The sequence below is a fragment of the Nannobrachium achirus genome (genome assembly GCF_963921795.1).
Source record: "Nannobrachium achirus genome assembly, chromosome: 2".
NCBI lineage: Eukaryota > Metazoa > Chordata > Actinopteri > Myctophiformes > Myctophidae > Nannobrachium > Nannobrachium achirus.
The window spans coordinates 37,277,224-37,290,562 of record NC_137811.1 but is presented as its reverse complement, the minus strand read 5'-3'; the positions used below and the strand labels follow the sequence as shown (position 1 = coordinate 37,290,562).

The following is a 13,339-nucleotide window of genomic DNA, read 5'->3' as shown; positions in this document are numbered from 1 at the left end:
GAATTGAGTGAACAGTGGGCGGGGTGGTTGTATTAGAAGGTGGGATGGGGGTACAGTCAGCAAAGACTGTTCACACAGTTCCATTGTGAACAGCGACACACACAAGTCCTGCCAGTTCGCAGAACCACAGGGAATCCAGAGTGATTACGGCAACGTATTTGGATTGAGGAGCCAAGGTTTAGTTGAACCCAAGACCTGTACTGGACCACAGACACTGCTTGGAGGAGAGAAGAGAGCTCCAGGTGGCCAGGATGCTAAAGATGTTGGTTTTAAGGACACTTGTTCTGCTTGGCCTGAGCAGGATTCGTCAAGGTGAGCTATCTACACTCCCACAGCACATGTTAACTGTTAAAAGTGTAGCAGGCCAGCTATTTGAATTATTGTGAGGAATACAAGTTGGACCTCCTTTCGTCAGGTTAAACTGATTATTGACAGACACTCAGCAAATTATAACAGTAAAAAAGATAGGCTGCATTTCTAAAAGCTGACATTGATTTGGGAAAATCCATCTGGCCTCTTTGTTCTTGGCTCTGTTACTTGATTACTGTAGATGTAATGACATGGCCTGCAGCAAGGTAAGCTTTTCTTTTGAATATCTATTAAACACATCTAATTTCAGCTCTATTGTTCATAGGCTCCGTTATGATTTAATGGTCTTGTACACACCTGCCAAGCCCCATTGTCCTATTCCATCACATTCCACATCACCACGGTGATAACCTTCGACCTTTATCAACCCGGCCCACTCCATTTCCTGTTGCTATTCGCCTCATCTAGAAACTTCCTGTTTGTGTCAGGCCCATTTCCTGTTCCCATAACGGCCCATGTTAGCACCCACCTTTGAACGGATTGGCTTTCATTGTTATGAATTGCTGGACAACACTCTCAAACAATATGCAGTTTGAAAATATGGGTCAGATTTAAAAATCAAACTTCCTTTTAAACCGCTTTAACCCTGGCGTACGTAGTTTAGGCAAACACCCCTCCCACCGCAATGCAGATCTACATGGTCACAATGCATGACACCGTGATGCATTGTGATCAGCCATTTTTGAAAATTTAAAATTTAAAAATGTTGAAGATTAAAGCATTGCATGGTCAAGTCATCATTACAGTGGTCTGCGGTGCTGTGTCGTTTTTACCCACCCATACACACATATTCATACAAAAGACCATTTGGATTTTATTTGTAACTTCAGCTTTATTATTGCCAGTACTTTGATTATGTAATTGATTCCACAGCTGCACCAAATGACCCGTGGGGGCAGTGTCCAACCACCAGACAATGCAAGGGCAAGTTCGGCGACGGGTCCTGCGACAGGGAGTGCATGGACCCAGAGTGTCTAAGAGATGGTTTTGACTGCCTGAAGGACAGAGGCCACTGCAAGTAAAGCTCCCCACCTTTATTATCCAGTTATTATCTAATACAGTGGTTCTCAAAGTGTAGTCCAGGCCCGTCCAAATATACCCTGTAAGGGTAGGGTTAGGGTTAGCTAAGGTCTGTGACAGTTATGGGGGTCCTTGAAATAAAAACATTTGAGAACCACTGATCTAACACTCTCAGCCAGGTCATATGATAACAAACGCTACTGTACACACTTTTTACACACATTCTATCTCTCTTTCTCTACATCTCTGTATCCCCCTCCTCCCTCCCCTGGCTCCCATCTTCAGTCCAGGCCATATTCAGTATTGTCGTGATCACTACGCCAACTCCCACTGTGAACAGGGCTGTGACAGTGCTCCCTGTGGCTGGGATGGCAGTGACTGCTTCAGGCACCAGCATACTGTGTGGGCTAAAGGCACCCTGGTCCTTCACACCGCTGTGCCCCTGCAGCGTGGCACCTTCACCAATAGCTCCCTGTTGTGGGCCGTCAGTGTCCTCCTCCAGAGTCCTCTCAAGTTACGAGGCACCGCCCCCCTCGCCGTCAACAGGGACGTGTTCACCTTTAATTCCCAGCAGCTCACCGACCTCTTGGCGTCCTCAACTGACTCAAACGGGTGAGTGTTCGAATGAGTTCGTACTGTGTGTGTCTGTGTCACCGGGAAAATTATCTTTTCAGCAGGCATGTACTACGACCAAAATATATACTGCAATACTGTACACAGATCGAACAAAAAAGCGCGATAAATAAATCGTGGCTAATTTATGTTCCATTGTACGACGGTGTCACACATGGAAAATAGCAGATCTACTAGCTCAAAGTGCATGGCCTCCGCGACACATTGTGACCTTGTAGATCGACTGTTTGGGGCGGGCGACATGTCGAGTTGTTGTGAGCTTGGAGGTCGGCTATTTTCAGTACTTGATACCACACAAAACTAAGCATAAAAAAGGCAATACTGGAGATATGGCATAACGGCATGGATTTCTACACAGAGAGGGCAATTATTTCAACATAAGATGATGCATTCAAGTTCAGGAGAGTTTGAACCAGGCAATTCTCTTGAATGCTGCCTTCATGTACCGGTATGGCATGAAAAGAGGGCATTTGTATTTCTTTCACCATAGTGAAAACTGCATTCATGGTCTGGAGAGGGCACTTTTTACAGACGGATAAAAGGGCAGGGGCTCAAGCCCCCTTTCATGTCTATACCGGTATGTGCACGTGCCTGCGTACCACCCATCCATCAATACAAATGCTAACTATACTGTTTTTTTTAGTTCCCTCCTTTTTCTTCAAGTGGACAACAGGCCGTGCTCCCGTCTTCCCACTACGTGTTTCCCCCATGCTAACGAGGCGGCCAGCTTCCTGCGAGCTGTGATGTCACTGAAGCCTGCGTCGTTCCCCTCCTTCACAGAGCTTAAGGCCATCGTTGCTGTGAGAGGTATGAGGGAGGAAATAGGAGGGAGAGAAGAGGAAAACGTGGAACAGGAAACCAAAGGTAGGCCAACATGTCCTGTCATTACAAAGGGTGTCCTGTGTGCGTGCGACGTGCGTGCATGTGCGTGTGTGTGTGTGTGTGTGTGTGTGTGTGTGTGTGTGTGTGTGTGTGTGTGTGTGTGTGTGTGTGTGTGTGTGTGTACTTGTGCACACATAGGTGGATTAACAAGCCCATACTCTTGCGCAGTCACACACACAATTGTTGAATTCCGTCCAACCCAAACATTACTCAATGCACTTCAGCCCTCAGTGTTAAGGTTTTGTTCAGTTCTTGGTGATCAGGTTTTTTCAGACTTTCAGAGCTTTCCTAAGAACAATAATTTGATGACCAGCAGTGGTTCCCTATATGGAGACAACAAGAGCCTGCTTTGTTCGCTATAGAGACTCAAAGAGTCCCCTCAAATTATTGGCTTAGGAATGTGACATAAACAAAACAAAAACTAAAATCCATGAAGTCAAGTCTCCATGGGATGAATAATCGATAGAAAAAGTCATTTTGGGGGTGAAATATCCATTTAAAATGTAAATGTGCAGACATTTACATACTGACTCACAGCTTATATATTATCAGTGGTTCTCAAAGTGGTTCCTTCAAGGGGGTCTAAATCGACCCATACAAATGTGTAACTCTGACAGTGTACAAATGGAACCAAATGAACCGTAACAGGTTCATTTGGTTCCATTTGTACACTTGTCAGAGTTAAGGGAAGACCTTGAAATCTGAAGTTTGAGAAACACTGATATAGAGTAATGGGACGTTGTGAAAGTGTATTGTACAATCAGCATTCGATTGCCATGAATATTCCATTGATGGCACATTTGTAACCCTGTTCCCACAGAGGCAACCCCGGCGTGGCTGTGGGGTGTGATCGCCGTGTCGATCGGTCTGGCGCTGGTCCTGGCCCTGGTGGTGTTCCTGGTGGCGAGGAGGGTGAGGCGGCAGCGGGCGGAGCGGGAGGAGGGGGGAGACCGGGTGAGACACAGGTCCACCGTCACCGACAGCGAGGGCGGCGGCAAGGCCTGGGCGCAGCACGTGCCCCATCGAGACCACCGGGTCCGCAGCGGGAGGGAGAAAGACAGGAATGGCCTGAGGAAAAAGAAGAAAGCCAAGGAGGCGGAGAAGAAGAGACGCAGGGAGCCGCTGGGGGAGGATGCCATGCGGATGCGGTGGGTAAAGCTTTAGGTTTGACAGTTATGTTGGTTGTGAAACTTTTTCCAACACAATCGGTTGTCGCCTAAATTAGAACATTTGAAGAGTTACAAGAAAAGGAAGGATTGGAGCGTTATCATTGTTGCGCACATGGCCCCCATTTTCACATTTGACAATTTATTTTAAACTTCCTCGTGGCTTTTTGGTTTATTTTGTCGGATAGGAAGGTGCAGTAACTCTGTATCCTTCTGCTGTCAATGTTTCCACCGTGATGAGATGGCATATGCTTCACTTCTCCATTAGTACCCAATGTCTGAATACTGCAACAGCCCTCCATTGTTTGCAGGACATGAGAGGATGTTTAGTCTATTAAAACAATGATGTCATTAGGGACGGATATATGCCTCACTCACAGCCAGGCCTATAATGGTTTCAACTATTGAGTTGTAGTTAGTTCTTCCTTAAAAAAAAAGCTCCCTCTGATTGTTACTATTTTTATTTTTATTGTACATTTGTTTGTTTTTTACCGGGAAAGGACGTTTTCAGCAGACTTTCATATTCATACAGTTTCAGATATTCACACCTACAGTAGTAGCTGCAGCTGAATACAAGTAGTACCTACTCATGTCGACATTGAGACACTCAGTCCTTCCTTCAGAAAAAACTTTCTGAGTAGCTTAAGCTTTTCCCAGAGACAGTCTAGTGATGCAAATTAATCAACACATTTCCGGCCCTTGAGATACTTTGTTGTACAATGAATAGAACAATTGTGTCCTATCATGCCAAAAATAGAGACGCCAGGGTTAATGTGATTCACTTACGACTGTTATATACACTAAACCAGTAAGACTCCCTAATCGGGAGATAAGCGACCGTTGGTCGCTTATCTCCACACACTGCTGACATCAGTATGACATCACACCGTACACAAATGACCCTTATACAAGACCGGCATTGTCTGACCTCACAAGCCCCATATTTGGACACGAACAACATATAACTCCATATGTTAAACAGTTGGTTGCTAGGGTAAAAAACATGGTTGCTATGGTAAACAGCTGGTTGCTAGGGTAAACAGTTGGTTGCTAGGGTAAAAAACATGGTTGCTATGGTAAACAGTTGGTTGCTAAGGTAAAACAAACATGGTTGCTATGGTAAACAGTTGGTTGCTAGGGTAAAAAAAATGGTTGCTATGGTAAACAGTTGGTTGCTAGTGTAAAAAAACATGGTTGCTATGGTAAACAGTTGGTTGCTAGGGTAAAACCATGGTTGCTAAGGTGGTTGCTAACGTACACTAACAGACCAGCAACAACAGACTGTTGCCACAGCAACGTACACAAAGGTTTGTGTACACATCACACTGCTGACATCAGATGTCATACTGATGTCAGCAGTGTGATGTCATACTGATGCGGAGATATGAGCAGGGCAAAGGTGTGACGTGTGACGTGACGGACAGCCGGTGGAGGTTTTGATACTAAACTGCGACCTTACGGTCGCAATAACTAATCAATGTATTTTACTCCATGAATATGTAGGATAGGCATCCATAAGCTTCACCTGTAACAATGACTATGTGGATGTATGACTTGTATAAATGTGAGTGATCAAATAAACTAAGCTAAACTAAACCCTAACCATTGACAAACTACCCTTTTAACAACTGCTTCTATTTTGACTTGACCTTGCACCAATTTTAGACCTCTGAAGAGGGACCTGGACATAGGAAGTGACACAGACTTCACGCAGAGTTCAATGGAGGACATCAATGCTCGATGCTCCAGACGTCAGGAGGATGCGTCCATCCGTGACCACAGGATCCAGGATCAGAAGCACTTCCGATCTGGCCACTCGCAGCCCCACAGGTCCATACAACGTAAGGAAACGCCCCAGGGTTTTCTGTGTTGTTGGGTGATACCCATGTAATGACAGTTCAGCACGCAGTGGCGTGCTTGTATTGATTGGCCAGCTGCCGTATTGTCCCAAGGGAAGATTAAGCAGCTGTCCAATCAGGTCTGTCATTTTATAAACAAAGCCTGGATTTTTGGTATTAATATCTATAACTTGCCTTGGCTTATAATAGATCCATCTTAAATTGGGGACTGCCCCATGGTTCGAACTACCATTGGTCCGAACAGGTTAAAATTCACCAGGTTAGCATTCACCAGTGTCAGCAGGTTCGCTACTCACCAGGTTAGCATTCACCAGCATCGGCAGGTTAGCTACTCACCAGGTTAGCATTCACCAGCGTTAGTTTAACTGAGGTTAGGGTTAAGGTTAGGTTCATGTGGTCGGACCAAAGGGATATCGAACCAAGGACATGTTACCCTTATATTACTCAAATATAAATGTACTGTAAGAGTTAACTGACTTTTGTTCTTCCTCAGCTCCACCAAGAGGATGGGAGAGGAGCGCTGTCCCTCCTCCTCTTCTCAGTCCTCCACAGCAGGTATCATCCTCTTCTTGCAAAGGAACCACAACTTATTTCACTTGTGTCTCCTTCTCTGTAGTGAAGGTGCCTAACACTTTTATCAACTTGCCTTTTCATTTTTCTCCTCTATTTAGCCCCCCCCCCCCCCCCCCCCCCTGTATATATATAGTCCCTGCCAACCCCTAATATTTGGTCTAGGGGAGGGTGTAGAGTAGACAACCGGGTGTCTCCTGCGATACACATGGGGGCTTTTTCCACTGGCAAAGAACCGGTTCCAGAACCAGTGCCGGTTCAACTTTCTTGGAACCTTGGTTCATTCTTTTGAACCGGCTTGCGTTTCCACCAGATTGAACCATGATTGAACCAGAGGAACCAAGAATGTTGTGGTTACCGTTCGGAACCAACTTTTACGGTTCGGAAACAACTCCGGTTCTCGGTGGAAAAGCTCACCTCTGGTTCATCCCATAGACGGGAGAAAGAACCAGAACCGGTTCTTTGCCGGTGGAAAAGGCCCCATGGAGTCACCAGCCGCTTCTTTTCACCTGACAGTGAGGAGTTCCACTGGGAGGGCTAAACGCGTGCAGAGGAACATGCTATCCCTTCCTGTTCCACTCCTGCTGAACAGGCGCCCCAACAAACCCGTAGGAGTCGCTAGTGCAGTGACAGAGAACACCAATCCCTCCTGGCTTCCCATCCGTGTACATGACCATGGGCCAATTGTTGTTCAATTTTGTATGTGACTATCCTGGTGTAGCACAGTCGCACGCAAATAAACACACACAAGATCTAGCCCCATACCTCGACAGTTTACATTTTTTGAAGTACCCTTTTTCTTTTACCTAAAATCCAGAGTCAATTTAAGTTTTTACTGGATTTCACCGTGTGGTCTTTCTTTCCCGCACTATGTGAACAAATGAAATACGGTAATTTTGATGTGACGTGACAGTGTTACTTTGATAGACGTGCATGCATTTAGTGTAACCATGGATTTAATTATCGCTGTGCTTGGTTGACAGACGGCCCCGGTGCAGTGGTGCGGCCCTGACGGGTCGGTGGTTCTGATCCGAGCAGTCCGTAGCGGGCTGGACAGAGTGGTGCTGGAGCTGCTACGAGCAGGAGTGCCAGTCAACAACACAGACCACACTGGTACAGTACAACCTCGCTGTCTCAATGATTCAATGATCTTAAAGCAGGGGTCGTCAACAGGGGGTCCGGGACCCCTAGGGGGTCCTCAGAGTTACAACAGGGGGGCTGCCAAATCTTTGTGTGATAGTATCATTCTTTTAAATTAACAACTTGAACCCTCGCATCCCTATATTCTGAGGAGAACTTTAGCCAAAAATAGCAGATCTACAAGCTCTCAACGCCTCGCAGCGCGAGACGTTGGTAGATGGGCTATTTGTGGCAAATAACTTTGGTGTAGAGGTAAAAAAGAGCAGACTATACAGAGTGAAAGGTCAAATTTACTAAGTAAACGGTCAACGATTTAAGCGGTTAAATGTCTGAAAAACACATTACCACAAATCCAACTTAGACTGATGACAGTGCTGTCAAACAAGTCGATGAAAATCTGCAACAAATGTCATACAATAAGTAGTAGGGGGTCCCTGCTTTATCTTCCTCTCAGCTAAGGGGTCCTTGGCCTGAAAACGTTGAAGACCCCTGTCTTAAAGTAATGCGACTGAATAACTAGAAACATTATGAATTGTAGATGATAATGATAAATGATAGAAACATTGATCACGTTTATTGTATGCTAAATGGAATGAAGAACCTGTGTCTCTAACATTGCAAGTATTGTCATTATTTTTAGTTGAGCAGCTACAAACCAACCAGTGTGAAACTATGAACTTTCTGTCTGTCTCATCTCCATATTTGAGCATGTTGACAGACAGGGACAGTCACTCCACAAATTTGTCCACCAGAGGGTACTGCAGCTCAACTGTGTACTACTTACTAAGACACATTTTTTATGGGTCGATTACTTTAGTTTGGATTATTATTATTTCAAAATATTTTCAAAAATCATTCCTCAAAAAGCTATGATTTTCGTGAATCAGAAAAATAAATGCAATGGTTTTCCTAAGGAATTTCATTAATAAACAAAAGAAACATCTAAGAAATGCTCTAAATTAGAAAACAAATGTTAATAAGAAGTAGTAAAAATAGCCGATCTACAAACGGCGCGAAGTGACACGTTGTGAGCTTGTAGATCTGTTGTTTTCACTAGTTTGGGTCCCGGGCAGTGTCTAATTTCTCTTTTGGGTCTCCAGCTAAATAGTTTGGGAACCACTTGTTCTGTGGTTTATAACCAATGTCATGGTGTAATGCTTTATTATCATCCTATTAACTTTGTCCTGCACACAGAGGGGCTGAGTAAACCGGTGTAACTTACCCCATGTCTCTCACGTCCCTTTTTGTGTCCCTTCTCTCCTATTCTGATCATTTCCCCAATTCTTCCCTGTCTTCTCCCTCTCCTCTCTTCTCTCTCTCTCTCTGTCTCTCTCTCCAGCCCCCCTGCTACCCCCCTCTGACTCAGAGCAAAGTTAATGTGTTCTAGTGTCCATGGACACATTAACCTTGTTGTTTCTTCGGGCTCTCGCAATCTTCATATTTATTTATTTATGTTCTTTCTCTGACTTACTATCTTCGTCACTGATGACGTTTTACCCTCTTGCTACCTCTCTCTTCCTCACATCATCTATCTGTCTTGATTTGTTTTTAGTTTTTTTATTATATTCTCCTTCATTTCCTCTCATCTCTTTCTGTTTCTCTCTCAGACTGAAGCAAATCTCTCCTTTCTCCCCTCTATTCACCCCTGGGCTTTGACTCTCTTCACCCCTGGGCTTTGACTCTGTTATGTAATGTTTGTTTACTGGCTGACTACCTCCCTACCTCCCTCCCCCTCACCCCCACACTCTGAATGCACTCTCTCTGTCCCAGGGAGGTCCGCTCTGCACTGGGCATGCTCAGTAAACCACCTCTCCCTGACACGAACACTCATTCGCTACGGGTCGTCTGTGGACCTGCAAGACAACAAGGTATGATTATATTAATGTTGGTTTTTCTATGACAGGATTATGGCAGGACAATACATTTTAGATATGTGACTCAATGGTTGCATCTGCTTTAGTTTTTTTTTATAGCATAATGCAATTCATTACTTCCTTTGTATACACAGTAAATCGATGATCTATTACACAGTAAATGTAGAGTGTTCCAGGGGGCACGGTGGTGCAGTGGTTAGCACTTCGCCTCACAGCTAGAAGGTCCTGGGTTCGATTCCCGCCGGGGGAAGGTGTGGGCGCTGGGGGCGTGTTCCTCCACTCGCGTCATCAGCACCCACACCCTAGGTGGGGTTGGCGATAGGGCCTTTCTGTGGTGAGTTTGCATGTTCTCCCCGTGTCTCCTTGGGCATAGCCCCTCACACAAAAACATGCAGCAGTCCTGGTTTCTATACTACCTCCCCCTAGCCAGCCGGGTGCTCCCCAATGTCCCCTCGCGCAGCAGGGGGAGAGCGGAAACCAGGACTACAGGTTAGGTAGTCACCAGGTGAGAAAAATGGGTTGCAAAAACCGTGGGATAAAAAATATTAAAAAAAAAAATATGTAGAGTGTTCAAATTCATTTGGTGCTTTCAATGCTAAAGATGTAAACACTCATAGGATGCTTAAAGGGACACTATCACGCCTTTGTTAAGTCAAGATCGCAATAGGTTAGGCGCGGCAGAGGGAGAGCAGAGCCCAGGCAGGATTACATAGGCAATTGGCACTGGGTGAAAAATGGGTTGCAAAATTGTGGGATAAATTTTTTTTTAAAATAGGTTGTAGTTCTCACACACCTGTGGATTTTACGCCAGTGACATCACTGTGTGAAACTTTTCATCACAACTCTGCTGACATTTCAGAGATGCACAGAAGGCTTGCAACAAATAGAGATAATATCGTCAGAGTCAAGCAGAAACCTTGTATCTCCAAGTTTCAAATGTGTACGTTTTTTTGTAAAGTAAAGCCCTGCTTCATCATACAAGTCTGTCGCACAAAACTAGTGAAAATAGCCAATCTACAAGCACACATGTGTGCTTATAGATCTGCTATTTTCACTAGTTTAGATCGTTTTTAAAATGATAACTACAAAACGAACCGTGTTGGACGTACAAGGTTTCCACCCGACAACGACGACATTGAACATTTTGATGGTCATATGGATAAGTTATGGTTATGATCCCACTTCTCTTAGGGCGAGACTCCCCTGTTCCTCTCCGCCCTGCATGGCTGCTACGACACCGCCAGGCTGCTCCTGCTCAACGGTGCCGACGTGGACCTCCACGACCGCAGGGGGCGTCGCCCCCTGGACGTGGCCCGTGAGAGCATGCACCACCAGGTCCTGGAGCTGCTGCTGGCCCACAGAGCCCAGCGAGGGCCCGTTCCCGTGGAGCCGGCCAACGACATGCTGTGGGAGGAGCGTGCCCTGATGTACTCTTCGTGGGTGGGATCACAGGGTCTGCCTGGGAGGAGCGCCTCCTTCTCTGGGGTCATAGGCCACCGAGACATGACCCCACCGCCACAGAGGTGAGTGAGCCCTTCGATGTCCTCCAGGATATCATCGCTGACGTGGGTGGAAACCTTTCAGGAAATGGAGCAAATAACCTGTGTTTAGGTGGATTTAGACTCAAGCTCTTGTTAATACTTTTCATTGGTTCAATATTTATAAAAACCACAGACGTATCCACACACTTAACTTTTAAACATTTTATAAAACTATAGCTAAACATCTACAACTACAAGCTCACAACAAGTCAAGCCACGATGAGCTTGCATATCTTTTTCCTACTTTTGCGTGACGTTCTTGTACAACGAAGTAGGGGCTAGTCCCGTTTGGCCGGTGTATAGCGATAGGGCGGTCCTTTCCAACAGACTGTAAAGCAAGCGATCTTCATCCCATTCATACGTTTATCGTGCGCTTGCCCAGGCCTTGTGCATAAATATAACGATTGCATTCACCACGGCTTCGTAACTCGCACGGCTGGCTGCGGCGCTCGGGCGCGAAGAGCAGGACCAAGGTCCGCTGGCCTTCGCGCCGCTTGCAATGTCGTGGACAATAACTGTGAAATATAACCATTGTATTGCTCATCATTACGGTAGGAGAGCCCGTTCGTACATTTGCCCCTGTTAGTCCACTTCGCCGTCGCTACACCGCCCTATCGATACACCGGCCAAACGGGATTTTCCCCGAAGTAGGGCATGTATTTACCAGAAAAACATATACATTTTGAAATATAGAGATACAGGTTGCCAATGATGATATGCACCATTGTTCAAGGTCTGGGCCCAGAACCAGAAGCGTTAACATTCAAATTATGATGAGAAAGTTCACCATGAGTGATTCAGAGGGTTTAATTTGCACATTTTAGAAAGTCATAGACTTACCAATATTCCAGCCAATGTACGTAAAAAAAAAACATATGTATTTTGTCTTTTCAGCGACTGGTCAATGGGCAGGGCCCAGGGTCAGCAGTACCCCTCCCCTCAGAACTGGCGTCCGCCACCGCTCAACCAATCAGCAACAGCGTTGGTCCCCCCAAGGATCATGGGTCGTTCGCCCAGACCAATAAGCACCTTACAGGAAGTGACCTCGGAGGACGAGGACCGGGAGAGGCCGCAGGAAGTCCTAAGGGCAGCGACACCTCACTTCCTGTCTCCCCAGCCGGCTCCCCGGCAGCGCTCCTTCTCCTGCACACAGCATGCGTTGCAGCGTCGCTCCAGCGGCCATCAGCCTGATCCCACTTACGTTATTGTGACGGATAAAGCTACTAATGAGTCTATAGAAAGAGCTGTCGTTAGCCCTCCCACAGAGGCTCCTCCCACTCAGTCAGAGCGCCAACCACCTGTAGATAACAGTGACTATGCCGTCAGAACTGAGCCAATGGCCGCTAATTCTGAGCAGAAACCCAGATCTGAGAGACTGAACAACGCCGCTGACTCTACACAAACAGCCCTATAGGAGCCGGAAGTCCTTAAATGAATAACTGTTCGGTTTCCCTCGTGATTATATCACAGGGTCATTTACTTTTGGTTGGGCCCATGGTGTGAATCTTTTGGTACCAAATGTACATACAGGTATATAATCAGCATATTGTATTGTGTTTTTTATATAGGTTTATAGGTTTTTTATATAAGTTTATACAACTCATGCACGTTGTACAGAAAATATTGTTCATTGTTGTGGATGAACCATTCTGATAAATACAATACAATATTGTATAACAAGAAATTAAACAGTCTGGATGTTCAGTTCTTAACATAGGTCTGGGGGGATTTGGTATGACACAAACATCTATCAATTCACAGAACCTGTGTGTGTGTGTGTGTGTGTGTGTGTGTGTGTGTGTGTGTGTGTGTGTGTGTGTGTGTGTGTGTGTGTGTGTGTGTGTGTGTGCGTGCGTGCCTGCGTGCGTGCGTGCGCCCACCATCCAACCGGCTTAAAAATGGTTTTGTTGCCTCCCCAGCTCCCTCTCCACACTGCCAGCACAAAGCATTTCATATTGGTATTCCAACTCAACAACATACCTCTGAACTGTGAATGGTGTCTTTCACCAAACTAATTCTGCAGTAGCATATTAGGTCAGTTCATGTTTTCTTTTCAAACTATGTGATAAGATCATTGGTAATCATAATGGTATAGGCTAATAGGCCTAACATTATACTGTTCCGAATTGGGGAAAATAAATATCACTTCACAAGTTCAATCTATGAAAAGGCTGCACACAGACTGGCTTCTATTGGTATTATGGTAGCAGGCTATATAGGTGAGGTGAGACGTTCTGTGTTATATGGCGGGAGCGAGCAGGCCAAATGATCTTTATTGTGTGTTA

The 13,339-nt window shown here is 45.6% G+C and overlaps 1 protein-coding gene across 1 annotated transcript; it reads left to right on the top strand.

Annotated features, from left to right (window-relative positions):
- Positions 1-3,960: 3,960 nt before the first annotated feature.
- Positions 3,961-12,764, top strand: notchl (notch receptor, like). The gene is made up of 7 exons (XM_080749502.1): positions 3,961-4,052; positions 5,736-5,911; positions 6,423-6,484; positions 7,483-7,612; positions 9,410-9,507; positions 10,705-11,036; positions 11,949-12,764. Exons 1-7 carry the CDS (start codon positions 4,042-4,044, stop codon positions 12,466-12,468), a joined length of 1,329 nt encoding a protein of 442 aa, XP_080605628.1. The 5' UTR covers positions 3,961-4,041; the 3' UTR covers positions 12,469-12,764.
- Positions 12,765-13,339: the final 575 nt, after the last annotated feature.

Excerpts from the sequence above, each read along its gene's own strand:
- notchl (XM_080749502.1), top strand. Across the intron at positions 5,912-6,422 it reads GCCCCACAGGTCCATACAAC|CTCCACCAAGAGGATGGGAG; the intron begins GTAAGGAAACGC and ends GTTCTTCCTCAG. Across the intron at positions 9,508-10,704 it reads TGGACCTGCAAGACAACAAG|GGCGAGACTCCCCTGTTCCT; the intron begins GTATGATTATAT and ends CACTTCTCTTAG.